The sequence below is a fragment of the Penicillium waksmanii genome (genome assembly GCF_028829765.1).
Source record: "Penicillium waksmanii strain IBT 27052 chromosome Unknown utg000008l:1.0-5622682.0:1.0-5626561.0, whole genome shotgun sequence".
Lineage (NCBI taxonomy): Eukaryota > Fungi > Ascomycota > Eurotiomycetes > Eurotiales > Aspergillaceae > Penicillium > Penicillium waksmanii.
The window spans coordinates 1,406,387-1,421,452 of NW_026643254.1; the positions used below are offsets into that span (position 1 = coordinate 1,406,387).

Consider the following 15,066-nt stretch of genomic DNA (forward strand, 5'->3'; position numbering starts at 1 on the left):
AGCCACCAAGATATCAATCACTATCACTATCCACCTAGATACTCCTGCTCTTTCTTTCTTTCGCTGTGCACTCCTTTACGCATCTTTCCTTCTCTGCTTCTCTTCTTCTCTTCTCCTCGCGCACATCCCACTGAATCAACCCACCCCTCCCGATCCAGGCTTGGTATTGAAACTACTCCCTCCTACCCCTTCCAAGGACCAGGCTGCAACAACCTCGTCTCCTTAACGTAGACACTGACATCCTTGACAATAGCGATAAATCTCCGATGATTCTCCTTACTATCGCCAATGCGAGGTCGGAATTTCCGCAATAGATCACTGCTCTGGATACCCGTTGCCGGAATCGCGGCGTGGATTTCCGCAGGTGTTGGGAAGGGTTGGTTTCCTGGGATAGGTGTTGATCGGCCTGAGTATACGGAGTTAGCAACGTGAGTACAAAATAGACCGGGTGAAACGAAATGCTGGTTCGGAGTTTGGGGGTGGTGTTTACCTCTCGCGCCCTCGGGACTACTAGCCCGACTCCCAGAGAAACTCCGTCCACCAGCAATAGGACTACCAGCGCGTGAACCAACAGGCGTTCCAGTCCTGGATGCACCAGTCCCCGGCGGACTAAGCTTAAGTTTCTTCGGTTTACCGCTCTCACTCATTTCAGCGCCTGAACCGGCCATATCGACGTCACTGCCTGAGCCAGATCCGCCGAGGGGGATATTTCGGACGCGTTTTTTGCCCGCTGCTGCTGCGGTGGGAGAAATTGGTCGCGATGTAGGCTGTGGCGTCGGATGCGAAGAGGCGTGCTTGTTCTTGGCCTTCTTGCGAGATGTGTCTGTTCCACTTGCGTCTGAGCCGTTGGGAGATCCGAGGCGTTTGCGGGATGTGGTTGATTTCTTTAGCGGGTCGGTGTGTTTTGGTCGGCCTGAGGGGGTGTTGTTGCCTTTTGATGAGGCGGAGTCTTTTTGTTGGTTCTTTTCTTCTTCGGCCTTTTTCTTCTCTTCTTCTTTCTGGCGCTCGGTTTCACTGTCGTCGGAGCTCTGGGATATTGTTAGATCAGTCGAGTTACTGGTGTCATTTCAAGCTGGAAATGGAACCGAATCCCCAGGGCAGGGTATTTTCTTACCTCCTCATCAGTGTAAGGATTGACATCCGACCCAGAACTATAATCATAATTCTTCTCACGCTTCTTCAACGCCTTCCGCACCTTCTTACCCTGAACATGACGAGCCTCCTTTTCCCACTTCTCGCGTTTCTCCTCCTCCTCATAATCCTTCTCATTCTTAAGATCAAACACATTCGCCTTGAGCTGATCTTCCTTAATCCGCTTCTCTGCAGCCTTAGTATCCTCATCCTGGTCATTGAACAGATCATCACCATGCTCCTCATCATCCGCAAATCGATCCTCTTCGAAATCCATCTCTCCACCCTCAAGGCCCTCCCGTCCATTCTGAGTCCCCTGCTTGCCAAAGAACACCTTCCGAGACTTCGCATACTGGTCCAGCTGACTCTTCTCCATAATCTCAGCCTGTTTCTCCATAAACCATCTCGGATCCTTGATGCGCTTCGCCATATGTTTCTCAGCCTCTTCAATAGTAAGAGCCTTGAACTGACTCTTCGCACTGAACTTATACCACTTCTCCGCAGGAATCATTCGCACTTTCGCCTGGCCCTGCTGACCTTGACCCTGATCAAACATAAAAACAGCATGTGTCTCCGAAAGCGCAGCCTCATAATTCCCAACCCAAATATTGCGATTATCAAAATCTTCAATATGCCACGGCAAAGCCTCCTCATACCTAACCCTAGCACGCGCCAATTCTTCGGGTGTCATATCACTCTTAAAAACCTGCTGAGTCTTCTGCTTCGGCGCATTAGGCCGCTTAGAAGATCCAGCCGCAGGAGCAATCTGAGCCTGATTCTCTGCGCGCTCTTTATCGCGTAGTGCACGCTTGGCGTCCATGGCTTCTTTGTCGGCTTCTGTGAGCTGTTCGCCGCTTGGTCCGACTAGACGCTCGGGGTTGTGTTCGTGGGATCGGGTGCGTGGGTCGCGTCGGTGTAGGCGGACGGGTCGGGTGAATTGGGACTCGTCGCGTGGATCCACGGGTCGTTTTGCGGCGAATCGGGCGATGTGGTGTTTCATTCCTTCTAGGAAGGCGCGCTTGGTTGTTACGACGGGATAGTCGGTGTAGGTTGTGGAGAGGAGGGGTCCGCTGAAGCCATTTACGGAGTGGTCGCCTTGGAGGGCGGCTGCGTTGGCGTTGGGTGGTATAGCTGACAGGGCAGGATTCTCGGGGTGAGAAGAGGAAGCTTGCGGGTTTTGAGGCCGTGTTGGGAGCGTTTTGATTGATGTTGCGGGTACTTGGCGGAGTGTACCTGGCCGAGATGGTGGTGCGAGGCCACCTGGTGCACCTGTGGCAGCCTTTACTGGTCCTCTTCGCTTTGGGCGGACTAGGGGGTCTGCTTGTCTGGGGCGACGCATTCGCATTGGCGGAGCTCCGTTTGGCCCGGTTGGCGTTCGGCCGTTTGAGGGGTTTGTTGGCGTCGACATGGTGGACGAGGAGAGATTGGTTGGCTTGTGGTATCGTGTTTCTCGATCAAACAGGAGAGCGCATCGGAGAGATGGCGCTGTTGATGAGGGGAAAGGAGAGGAGGGCGCGAGTGAGGTGAGGTGAAGTGAGGTCAGTGACCGATAGTGACTTAGTCATCGGGCTTGGCATCGGGCTTGGACAAAGAGATTATCAGATGGACATCTGGGAACATCATGAGATGAGACACACCTGGGCATCCATGGATTTAATTGAACTTAATGGCTGAATACTCAACAAAATAGTTGCGAGGGCTCTCCTATACTAGACTTCTTTCATTATAATCTCTTTCATAAACTAACAGTTCGTGACATCATTCATTCAGTAGTAGCACACCATTATATACCTGGCGAGTATGAGTACAAACAACTCCTCACTCATCGATCATGATCATAATAATTCCAAGCCCTCAGCTATTGTCCAAATTTCTCCCCAGGCTCCAGGGGCCTATAAGGACAAGCAACCCAATCACAACCCTGTTTATAAATCTCCGTCCCCCACCACTTAAACCCATCAACCCAACCAGGATAAATAAACGCAAAGAAAACAACAATAACCGCAAAAGCCAGACCCGAATCCAACGCCGCAGAAAGCGTCATAGCATACTTCTCCCACCAAGCCGTCCTCCTCCTCCGAATAACATAATTGAACACAAAACACACAAGTGCCCAAATACTAAAATTCAAACCCGTAGCCGGCGGGATCCAACTCAAACTCCCGAAAAGGATGGGGAAATTCACCTTGCGCCAGAAATTCTTTCGACTTCGTCGGCCGAGGATCCACGCTCCTAATGGGGCAATGGCGCCGATCAGGAATGCCCACACGAGTGGGCGGTAGAGGCCATCCGGTCCGAAGAAGCGTTGTGGTCCGACTACACCCCAGAGAATACTTCCGTTGAAGTGGACTCGTGCGATGGGGCAGTTGAAGCCGTTCATTGCTTCTGGTGTGCAGAGGAGTGGAATGTGGGTGAACATCCAGTTCAGGACGCCGATTTGTGTTAGGCTTGATACGAGTGTTGCCATCATTTGGACGCCGAATAGGATTCGGGGCGGGATCTTCATGTAATGGCCGAGTTTTAGGTCGGAGGAGAATTTTATGCCTTGCGCTGAGCTGATGTAGGAATACGTCACGAAGATCATGTTTGCGACTGGTCGGCCCGGGAAAACGATGCCGCAGATCAGTTGGCAGATTAGGTAGAGACTGCTGTGTTGGTTTGTGACGGCCATGATGATGCCGACGGGGATGAAGAAGATGCAGGTTATGCCTAGGGCGAGGAATAGTCCGTACCAGGGTAAGTGCACGGGATAGCTAGAGGAGAAGTTAGTAATATTCAACTGAAAGCCCGAAAGCCTAAAACCCCTTCGAGACGGGTAACGAAACGTACTGCTCCACGGTAAAAGTTGCGGTGGCAAGCATTGTGACGAGTACAATGAGATACCATGTGATGGGTGCGTCTTTGTAGCGTCTCATAAGACGGCAATGAACATCTTCCATGCCCGGAGGCATCTCTCGATTCACATCTTGAGACGCATCACCCGAGGAATCAAAGTTCCGACGGCCGGGAGGAGGAACTTGTTCTGTTCGCAGAGGTTGGTAGGTCTCCATTCCGGGTATTTCTCGGCGCTCCTCGAATGCTTTGCGTGTTTGTTGCCAAATATCCTTGCCATACCAGCAGATGGTGTGGGTGACCAGAGAGGTTAGGGCAGCGAATTGGACGCCATAAGACAGGACGTATGTGATGGGTAGATATACAGGCGAGTAGTCCGCGTAGGCCTTTTCGTCGAATAGAAAGTCCGGAGTCAAGATCCGGCTCACGTCGTATGGGTGCCCAGTGTTGTCAAATACTGCCGCGGAGAGGATGGGCATATAGGACGAAAAGAGCACATTTTTGTAGTCTGGTAGAACAGTCAGAGATGAAATGAGATGAATACACGCCCGAGCATGTGACATGCGGCATCCAACACTTACACAAAATTGGGGCAAGGGCCCAAATGACAATGACCAAACCGGTCACAATGTTCGCAGCGGCCCACCAAGGCGTTAATAGCGGAGATCCGATGTAGGCAATTTGAGCCCAGTCAAACGTTAACGGAAACATTCCCAGGCCCGATGCAACTCCAAACAGATTCGAAACCACGACATTTTTAGGAGCGAACCAAGTGATCACGTTAAAGTAGCTCAACGCAGGCATCAGTAAACCTGGAACGAAATACCAGAGAAAGGCACCCGTCCAAACGACGACAAAGAACTTGTATCGAGAGATACTCCACCCGTTAGCCTTTTTATTGGCATTCTTGTGCATAGTTGAAAACATCGCAGTTGACATGAGAGTACCGGGCCAAATCATGGCTGATGGCCGAACGAGGAATCGTCTTGTGAGGCCAGCGAATGCGTATCCAAGGACTTGCGTGGAGATGATGAGCAGCAATTGGTATAGGATTGGAACTTCCTGCTGGTAGAATTTGTGTTGTTCCACGATGACCTGTTCACGTATTAGAAAAAGGATACAAAAAACAACCCATATGCATGTATATAATACGAAAAGTGTGAACTTGGGTTAGGGCAGATCTCACATCTGTTGCAAAAGCGAATCCAAAAGAGACATTGCTGCTGATATAAACGCAAGCATGTTCCTTCTCATTCCACCGACCCTGCGCCAACCAAAGACGCATCCTAGATAGCCAATTGATCTCCGGAGCATCAATCTCGCCAGAGAGAAGTTCACGGTGATGCAAAGTTCCATTCTCAAAGACTTCGAGCGGATCACCTGTCCGCTTAAGAACCCCGTCCCAGAATTTACCAAGAGGATGAACGAGGACAAGCGCAATGATCGGTGTAATAGCAACGCTAGGATAGCGAAGAGAGAAAAAGAGATTGGCCGCCGAACCTGTCAGTGAGAAAAGCAGGGAAAGAATCCACATGCGCGGGGTATTGATTGACAGAGTGATATCGTCTGTGGCTGGGACTGTAGCTCGTACTTGGGCGTATGGCGAGTTGTCCGGAGGATCTTCCTCGGTTGATTTGGTATCGTCACCATCCAGGTCTAAGGTATCTTCCTCATCACTCGTAATGTATGGCGAAGAGGCCGGTGTTTCTTGCACCACGGGGTTACCAGGTACCGCCAGGCCCGTCGCAAACGAGTATTTGGAATCGGCGCCCATTCCTACATCGGAGGTTGCTTCGGAAGGTCGACGATTCCTCCTATACCAGCCACTGCTCTTTCGTCGACCGGACGAATGTGATCGTCGGGCTTTGGATCGGCGTCCCTCATTTAAGGTCTCATTTGAGGGCCCACCGGTGCAGCTATCGGAGCTGGTCCGCGAATCCTGAGTCCAATTACGCCTCTGTCTCTCCGACTGGGGGGACGTTCCGGGGTCATCGGAATCCTCTTGCGGGATGCGCACGGCTCCGTATGAGGTCGAGCCCAGCGCGGGCGAGGTGCGGATAAGAGGGGCACGCGACATGAAGCTCCCAATACGCTGAGTGTAGGAGCCGGGGGAGCCGAAGGAGGAGGGAGGGGAGTTTATGGAGTGGTGTGAGTCGTCACATCCATCGTCGAGGGAATCGGGGAGGTCGAGCTGGGGAATGTCGTTTTGGTTTTGGCCTTGGTTATGGCTGTAGTTGGAGTTGGAGTTGTGGTTGTGGTTGACTCGATCCGATTCGGCGGGAAGCGCCTCGCCCCTCGGCGGCGGGGGACAAGACTGCTTCCGCGTCTGCAGCGGAATGGCAGCCGTGATGGGTGATTGAGGGGGGTGTCACTGGAATTGATTCCCCAGAGCTGTGCGCAGGAAAGAGGGATCGCCGTTTCAACTGAAAATGAAGTGGGAGAGAAATCCGGAAGTGGGAGAAGTGGGAGAAAAGGGAAGATAGCGAGGGAGGTGGATTCGCCCCACACCGCCGTAGCAAGAACTATGAACTTGAACATATATACCTAGGTACTCATGAACATTTATATTCATGAATTGGCATGGGTACTACTGGCGAGGTACTTCACAATTGAATGTATATTGCTGTACATTGCTGTACATTGCTGTATTTCATTCTATGGATATCTTATACACTTCTATACTCCTTCTTTTTGCTTAGAATAGCTCCGTCACCTCATTATCTTCATCGACGCGCGGTGCTTCAATCTGCGCTTGTCCACCCTCCTCCTTACCCTCACCCTCCTCGTCACGCATAAGAACTTGCACCAGTCGATCACAAGCTTCCTGCACATTCTCATCATCCACATTCATATGGCACTCTCGAACCACCGGATACACCTTCACTTGGCGCATAAGGTCCCGACCTGCCCGAGTGGTAGTCAAGAGCATGAGAGTCTCCACATGGGTAGTGATGATAGTGGGATCACTATCGCGCTTCTTATCCGGAGGCAACAGCTGCAGATCCGGCAACATGGATAACATATCCTCATCAGAGTACTCCTCCGGACCGGTAATGGGCAGCAGCAAGTAGGGAAGCAGATTAGCCGCGTCCTCGTCGAAAAGCATCGGGTGCGAGTCGATATCGAAAGCGACATTTTTGATGGTGGAGGCGACTCCCTTGCGACGGATATCGCTCTTGTGTTCCGTGAAGACGGTCAGCTTTGTGATAGGTACCACCCCGTCGTACTCTTGGCGGGTGGTGAAGTATTTCCGTCCTTCCTCGGTTTGAGACAGATCGGCGAAGAAGTAGGAGAGGTAGTCGAAGTTGGCATTTTTGTTGAGACCACCCTCGGCGCCCTTGACGAAACAGTCCATGAGTTGGTCGATGGCGTTTGCTGAGGTTGAGACGTTCTCGGGGATGCGGCGCTTTACGGCGAATAGTTTTTGTAGGGCTGAGGATTTGGCCATGTTGGCTAGCAGAGTTGCGAATTCGTCCGCATTGGGTTCCTTGATGCTCTGAACATATGGAATCAAGGTTAGTTAGTGGTTGTGAGAATGCGCGGCGGGGCACGGGCGATGGACGGACCGTTAATTTAAAGAGCAAGGTCTCGATGAATTCGTCATCTTCGGCGAGGACCTTCAGGACTTCCTCGTCGCCGGACAAGTTGATCAGGATTGTTAAGGCATTCTTTGCAATGGGCTGTATAGTAGAAAAGCGCAATCAGTGACTGATTTGCGGGACGGAGACGGAGACGTAGATGGAGACGAAGAGGCACGCACGGTATAGTCCAAGGCTAGGAGCTTCAAGTCACGGACGGGAAGTAATTGGTGACGCTTGAAGAGACTCGGTTGAGCGGTAGAGAAACCGACCAGGTTCTCAGTGGCTAAACGGTGTCAGTTTGGATCCTAGGTGATCATGGTATATGGGGCCAGTCAGGCTTACCAATCCCTCGAATTTGAGTGTTACCGTGGTGTAGGAATTCCACCAGCTAGCAGGGTCAGTTGATGCAGTCAAGCAAGGAGTAATCCAAGCACCGAATGCTCACCTCTTCGAGTTCTGTAGGCATTGTGTTGGGGGATGTGAGTGTGTAGAAGTTAAGAGAAGTGAAGAGTTCAAGCGACAATCTTTTTTTTTTTCTGCCAAAGTGGGGGAACTCCGACGTCACCGCGGGGTTCCATTTGCATCTATGAACAGTACTTTTATTTTATTTTTATATTATATTTATATTATATTTAGTATATTCTAATTATATCTAGTTGTTTGATAGATCAGATATAATCAACTAAATCAATTAAGTTACATTTTTATTCTCTACTCACAATTATCTCTCATCTTTCCATGTCTACTGTCTACCGGGCGGTATACATACTAACCAGGACTACGACTAGAGTAGTCCCCAACTCAACCCCAACTTAAACCTCCCCCGGATTTCCCTTCCCACTTCTCCAGTACACCGTGACTCCCCCCCAATCCTCACTATGGCCACCCCCAATCTAAACGAGATCCACGATACCCTGATCGATCTGGCCTATAAAGCTGGAGATATCATCAACAATGCCCTCCCAGACACAAGCGGTCCGGGATCCAAGAAGAACAGTACGAGGCCCCATCAACAATGACACAAAACAAGAACAAAAACTAATTCCCTCCCCCTCCCCTCCAGGCGCCGATCTAGTAACCCAATACGACCGCGCAGTCGAAACCATGATCTCAACGTCTCTGAAAGAGAAATACCCAGACTATGCGTACGCAGCCCAGCCTAGCCCAGCCCAGCCCAGCCCAACCTACCACTCATATACCCTAACTTACCCGGTTCTGATATACTATCCTCCAGCTTCCACGGCGAAGAAACCTACTCTCCAACAACCCCTCTAACAAACGCACCAACATTCATCGTAGACCCAATCGACGGCACAATAAACTTCATCCACAATTTCCCCCACGCCTGCGTCTCTCTCGGCTTCGCAATCGAAAAGATCCCCACCGTAGGAGTTGTCTACAACCCCTCCACCAAAACCCTCTACTCTGCCATTAAGGGTCAGGGTGCTTTTAAGAATCGGGACCAGCGCCTCCCGCTCCGCAAGGCTGAGCCTCTGACCGGTCTATCAAACGCCCTAGTCGCAATTGAATGGGGCTCAGATCGCAGCGGACCAAACTGGACCGTCAAGACGCGGACTTTTGAAAAATTGGGCTCGAGCAAGGAAAATGGTGGGGCTATGGTGCGGTCTTTTCGGAGTTTGGGAAGTGCGGCGTTGAATATTTGCTCTGTTGCTGAGGGGGTTGTTGATGTTTATTGGGAGGGCGGGTGTTGGGAGTGGGATGTTTGTGCTGGATGGGTTATTTTGAATGAGGCGGGGGGTTTGATTGTTGATGGAAATCCGGGTGGGTGGGAGAATGAGGTGAGTCTTGATGGGAGGAGGTATTTGGTTGTGAGGGGGGGCAGCTGAAAAGGGGCAGAGGGAACTTGTTGAGGAGTTTTGGGGGTTTATCCAGGGAAGGTTGACATATTAAACCTTGGATTGTAATGTGTGAAAAGGGGTGGATGGGAGGGAAGAAAAGAAGGAAGAAGGTCTAGAGAGGGTTGTCTTGTCTTGTATTCTGGTGTGATTAGATTGAGATCTATGGAATTACTATACTATTGTAATACAATAGTATAGCATGGTTCACTCAAGTTACGGTACTAGTATGTCCAGCGATCTGTCTGGGTATCATTATGTACAATCTCTATATTTCCCAACATTCACCCACCCACTCACACTTACACTCACTCACTCACTCACTCGTGGGACTACCAGGCTACGTTGGCCGAAGAGCCGGAGACCAGCGATAGCCCGCATCTTCATCATCTTCATCCAAGCCAGATTCACAACCATTATCCTCGTCGATCTGGCGATCCGTCCAACGCGCCGAGTCCTGACGGGAAACATCCGTATAATGCGAGTGCGCACGTTCGTGTCCGTTTCCATGGATGCTGGCCGTTTTATGAGATGAGTTATCGAAATCATTACTGTTCCCTGCTGGGTCTCCAAAGGTCTCGCTCTCGCATCGTTCGCATGTTGGCGTGAGATCGTCACCCTGGTTGTGGTTGTTGTTGTTGTTGCTTTGGGTTTGGGTTTGGGTCTCCCCCTGGTGTATCTCTGTCTCTGTCTCTTTCTGAGGTGTACCCGCGGTATCCCTTTCGCCAGTCTTGGTCTTATTCTTATCGCACTGCCCTTCAACTTCATCCCCCGAACTCGTCGGTCCCACATTCGGAGACTTAGCACGATCAGAATCCCGATTAAGCGTATCGTCTTTAGAAATAGAAGCGGGACCAAAGTGCGTATCGACGAGGTGTTTCACAACAGGCCATCCATACGCATTAGTGAACATGCGCCGCACAATAATATTATTATGAGCATCTGGTTCCAGACGAACTAGGACCTTGCGCCAGGTTAGATCGCGATGATAGGCTCGGGCGATCTTTTCTTCGACTTTGAGACCACTCTCGCCGGCTTGAGGCTGTTGCTGCTGTTGCTGCTGCTGGCTTTGGGTGCCTAAACTGGTTGATGAGGGAGGAACCGTTTTGGAATTTGAACTTTTGCCGGGTTGTAATGAGCCGAATGCGGTCGTTCGTCGCTTAACTGGCATCGGGGCCGGGATATCATCGGGGTGGTAGATACGATCGTGGAAAATGGTTCGAGACCGTGCGGCAGGATCCAGGATGAATTCGCTCGGAGGTAATGGTGGCATGAGCAAATCTCCTGCAGATTCGAAGAATGTTGTTTTTGGGGGTGTGTAGACCCCGGCGTCTTCTTCGTAGAGGGAGTTGCCCCGGACAGCTGATGGAGATAGCGACTCTTCGGTGTCGAAGGATCCGAGGGTCTGGCTTCGTTTGTAGATCTTCGCATGCTTGCCACTCGGTGTACTGTGTTTGACGTTTGGGGTTGGCTTTGTATCTTTGGTCCGGAATAGGGAGAGGAAACTGCTCAAGGGACCGGAGTTATTCTCAGAGGTGGGTGCAGATGCAGATGCAGATGCAGACTCATGGGCACTGCTATGATGTGAAGGAGGTCTTTGTTGCACGAGGAATTGCTCAGCGCTCGGTGCCGAATTCTCACTATTCACAGCAATTGCTTCGCGGCCTTGCAGCGCAGAAGCCCCATCCCCACCACCACCACCACCAGCAGCTAGCTCCGGCATTTCAGCCGATCGTGCCAATTTAGGCGACGATTTCGAATTCGCTCCTGTCAATTCGGCCCAGCCCCATTCAGCCATAGTTCCCACTATACCATTCCCTCTCCTCGCCTTCTCAACCCGATCAAGACCTCGCCAATCGAGGAAGAGAAGGCAAGAAGTTCGCAGCGGAACGATTCCATCATTGACAACATTCGAATAAAGCGTTCGATGGTGGAATTTCTTCAATACCTCATGCGCAGGTCCACAAGGTAAGATACGCAATAGCGGTTTGGCGCCTGGATCAGATGGTTGGCTTTGATCTTTCCCTGCGTCTGAGCCTCGACCACCAATTATTGCACCCCATCCACTTCGCACTTTAGGTGCTGTCCAGCTGAGTCCGAGATCCTGTCCTGTTCGGCCTACAAGGCCTAGGTCTAGTGCGAAGCGAACATACATCGGATTCTCATTACTGAGACCCAGAAATGGTGTTGCAAGGGCGATGAAGTTGATCGGTTGAATTCGAGTGAAGAATTCAGGTGAGTGTTTTTGAATGTATGCGATTGCGTATGTTTGAATCAGACCACCGAGTGAATGTCCGACGAAACTGATGCTGGTGATTTGATAAGCGTGGTCTTCGCCGTCTAAAGAATCATCTCGGGTTTCGGGCAGTGAGTGAGGCTCCAGGAAAGGCTTGGCTTGTGTCTGGTCTTTGCGAGTGCTGAAAAATGGTTTCGTCTTTGATCCTTTCAGTGGGAAGTATGGTTGGTCCGGATATGTCATGAGTAAGATGTATTTTGCCAGACGTTTTCCGAGATATTGGATTCCACGCTCGGTACGGACGGCATTGCCGGAAAATCCCCTGACAATGACTTGTTCGGCGTCTCCCTCGGAGACACCCGTGTCTTTTTGCTTTTGCTTCTGGGATTTGTTCATGGCGGCGTCAATGCTTTCTTTCAGATATAGCATGTCGGCGCCGAGGTTACTATGCAAGCCATGCGTTAGTACCACCAGATGGATCTTCTTTTTCGGTGGTTTTGAGGCTGGCTTTGAGGCTGGCTTTGAGGTTTCGGGAGCAGTCACATCGAGTTGCTCCAGATTAGACGTAATATCACCGACTTCATCTGTTTCTGTCTTGGTAGGCTGTGACGGCACCGACGGCAGCGGGAGACTATTCCAAAGACTGGCCGTATCATCGACGCGAAGCGTAACAGCTTGTGAAAATATCCCCTTTGTAGGAATCATCTGTTGACCCCTCGTTCCTGGTCCCCATAACTCATTGAATTTACCCGGAGGACCAAGACTGGCCGTCGACGACCCACTACTAGAAAAGAACTCCATGGACTTTGCATCTCGTCCGATCAAAAGATCAAAGTGGACTACAGCACTGTTTGAGAATATGACCTGCGACACGATCTCGATCACCCAGGTTACACTGTCATCCTGTCCAGGCGCAGTCTGGCCTGCGGAGAGAGCATGTGAATCTCCGAAATGGGCCGGGATCTTAATCGTTGCATCCCAATTTCCTCCGGCCTTCAGGTATGGTTCGAATTGGGGGGCCCCCTCGGAGTCCTGCTCGGTATATTTGCAGTTGGGGTCGAATTTGGATGGGTAGCAGGCTGTGTAGAGGGTGTATGGGCCATGGAGATATGCGGCTCGGAGGGGGATTGCGGAGGTATTTTTCACCCGCACGTAGATTTCGGATGGGATGGGGAGGATCGGGTCTGATGCTGGTGTATATGTGAAGGTATATCTGGGAATGGAATTATCAGCTTTGGCTCCTCTGTGTCTGGGTGTATAGGTCTATAGGTCTGGGTCTGTGTCTGGTATTCAAAATGGCTTGGCTTGGGCTTGGCTGCGTAGCGCGCGAAGGGGAATGCGCGACCGCATCAGGACTCAACTCACCTGGCGATTTCTCCGACGCGCACACTGCCAGTCTGATGAACTAACAGCATCTCGGAACCCGAGATAGCCTCTGTGGGAGTCTGGCGCCAACCCGCGAGTGTATGGTAGCGGGATGCGCTTTCAGCGCGGGTGAGGGTCGCTCCTTGATCGGGAGTTTGCGAAGCTGAGTAAGTTCGAGGGGTGATCAGCATCGAATATGGATGCTTCCATGGTATGTGAAGAATAGAATAAGGGGAGCCGGGGAAGGGGTGAGGGTGAGATTGTCAGGAAAGACGGAAGTGTCGGAGTCTCTCGTACTTTCAGGGCAATCGATCTGCCCTCGTGATGCGCGGCCATCCCGCAGTGGATCGACGATGTACAATATGCACTGCCCCTTTTGCTTTACTTTGCAGTGCTTCTTCCACAGTACGAGTATATCCATTGATTCTTGAATGCTAAACTAATCACAACTTGATAACATTCAACAACTCCCGCTCCTCCATACAAAGCTCCATCCACCCATCTTTCTCTACAGCAACAATCTTCCCATCAATACATAATCTCCTCCACCTCTCCTCATCCTCATGAAAATCAATTCGTACCCTTACAACCTCCTGATACATAACAGTCTCCTCGCGAACATGTTGACCACCCTGATACGCCAGCGTCATAAGTCGCATAGCATCTTCCGGAGCCATAGGACCAAAGCGTAGAAATTGCATCTTCCCACCAAGGGCCTCCGAGTCGGGCGATATAAGAAATTCCTTTTCCAGTCTAGGTACTAGAGTTGCTAGCACATACATGTGCTCTTGCTCCGATAATATCGTCTGCTGGATGCCATCAGTAGACTCGGACGGATCTTTCGTCCGAGTCGTGATAGTAATCTGCCCCCGGAACCGATGAGACTCAGACCCATCAGACGGATATAAAAGCTCCTGCGCCGCCATCTTGAACCGCTCTGACCCGAACTTTCGATACGCTGTCGTGTCGCTGTCTGCCACTAGTGCAGCGTGGAGACCCCAACTCGCGACAACGGCGCCATACATGACTTGCTGCGAAGCGGAGACATCGCAAGCATCGGAGGTATCGGAATCAGTAGGCGCGATAGGAATAGACGCCCGCCCATTCCCTTCCTCTGTAACAATCATACTTCCAGGCGAAACCTTCGCCGCAAATACCGGAAGCGACACTGGCTTTCCCTTGAGTAAGGACTTCAAACTCGAAGCCGGACCTGATCGTAGTCCGATAGAACTTGCCATAGCGTTCCCCGTTCCACAAGGGATCAAGGCGATATTAGGGGCCGCCATTCGTTGGACACCATTCGTACTGTCGTATTTGTTTCTGTAAAAAACATCCAGTATATCGATCAGCCCTCCATCACCGGATAAGAGTATAATCGTCTGCTCCACGCCGGCAGAAGCTTGAGGGAGAAACTGCGTCTCGGATAACGAGATGATAGACTGTGCTGACTGCGTTTCATGGGATTGGTAGTTAACGCCTAGTCCGTCTAGCAAAGGTTGGACGAGATCTTTGAAAACGGTTTGTGCGGTGCCGGTGCCGGATCGTGTTGATATCACCACTTGGATGGGCTCTGCCTCGGCGTTTGCACTTTGTTGACTCTTGAGGTGGGTGGGGATCTGCGTCAGGAATGGAGTCAGGGCTGTTGGGAGAGGAGTCGATATGTCGATCTTGCCCAGGTGCATGGGGGCATTCTCCTGGTCTTGAGCTTTCTCTTCTTTGCTTTCGAGAAATAAAATTCGATAACCTGGGCCCGGGCCCTGGCCCTGGGCCTGAAGTGCTGTGTTTGGACTAGATACCACGCAAACGATGTGATCCAGTTCCACCTGGCCTTCATCTCCGCCAGAAGTCCATCTTAAGATATTCCCCTCCACAGAGGCGGCGTCTGCTTCCACATTGTGTTTAGAGGGCATTTTAAAGAGCTTGTTTTGTTTGCATCGAGTGTCGGATCGGATCGTTGGGGGTAGATCGGCGATTTAAATCATGGGATTCCGTGATCCTCGCGGTTGATAAGCGGCGGGGCAACTTGGGCTTCCCCCATGCATCCTGCGCATCCTTTGGGGTACCC

General features: G+C 51.2%; 5 protein-coding genes across 5 annotated transcripts; 1 reads left to right on the forward strand and 4 right to left on the reverse strand.

Moving 5' to 3' along the window:
* Positions 1-182: 182 nt before the first annotated feature.
* N7481_008889 (transcription factor IIF subunit TFG1) lies at positions 183-2,539 on the reverse strand (the record flags this gene model as incomplete). Its single annotated transcript, XM_057268108.1, has 2 exons — positions 183-1,028; positions 1,115-2,539. The coding sequence occupies 2 exons, from the start codon at positions 2,537-2,539 to the stop codon at positions 183-185; spliced, it is 2,271 nt and encodes a 756-aa protein (XP_057118785.1).
* A 450-nt stretch (positions 2,540-2,989) lies between these two features.
* On the reverse strand, positions 2,990-8,010 carry N7481_008890 (Oligopeptide transporter OPT superfamily; the record flags this gene model as incomplete). Its single annotated transcript, XM_057268109.1, has 9 exons — positions 2,990-3,884; positions 3,961-4,471; positions 4,545-5,058; positions 5,150-6,154; positions 6,677-7,459; positions 7,530-7,643; positions 7,724-7,827; positions 7,887-7,932; positions 7,990-8,010. 9 exons carry the CDS (start codon positions 8,008-8,010, stop codon positions 2,990-2,992), a joined length of 3,993 nt encoding a protein of 1,330 aa, XP_057118786.1.
* A 412-nt stretch (positions 8,011-8,422) lies between these two features.
* N7481_008891 (inositol monophosphatase family protein) lies at positions 8,423-9,455 on the forward strand (the record flags this gene model as incomplete). Its single annotated transcript, XM_057268110.1, has 4 exons — positions 8,423-8,540; positions 8,608-8,689; positions 8,779-9,343; positions 9,402-9,455. The coding sequence occupies 4 exons, from the start codon at positions 8,423-8,425 to the stop codon at positions 9,453-9,455; spliced, it is 819 nt and encodes a 272-aa protein (XP_057118787.1).
* A 285-nt stretch (positions 9,456-9,740) lies between these two features.
* Positions 9,741-13,192, reverse strand: N7481_008892 (lipase ROG1 family protein; the record flags this gene model as incomplete). The annotated part of the gene is made up of 2 exons (XM_057268111.1): positions 9,741-12,849; positions 13,002-13,192. The coding sequence occupies 2 exons, from the start codon at positions 13,190-13,192 to the stop codon at positions 9,741-9,743; spliced, it is 3,300 nt and encodes a 1,099-aa protein (XP_057118788.1).
* Positions 13,193-13,444: 252 nt separating this feature from the next.
* N7481_008893 (uncharacterized protein) lies at positions 13,445-14,911 on the reverse strand (the record flags this gene model as incomplete). The annotated part of the gene is made up of 1 exon (XM_057268112.1): positions 13,445-14,911. The coding sequence occupies one exon, from the start codon at positions 14,909-14,911 to the stop codon at positions 13,445-13,447; it is 1,467 nt and encodes a 488-aa protein (XP_057118789.1).
* Between the last annotated feature and the right edge of the window lie 155 nt (positions 14,912-15,066).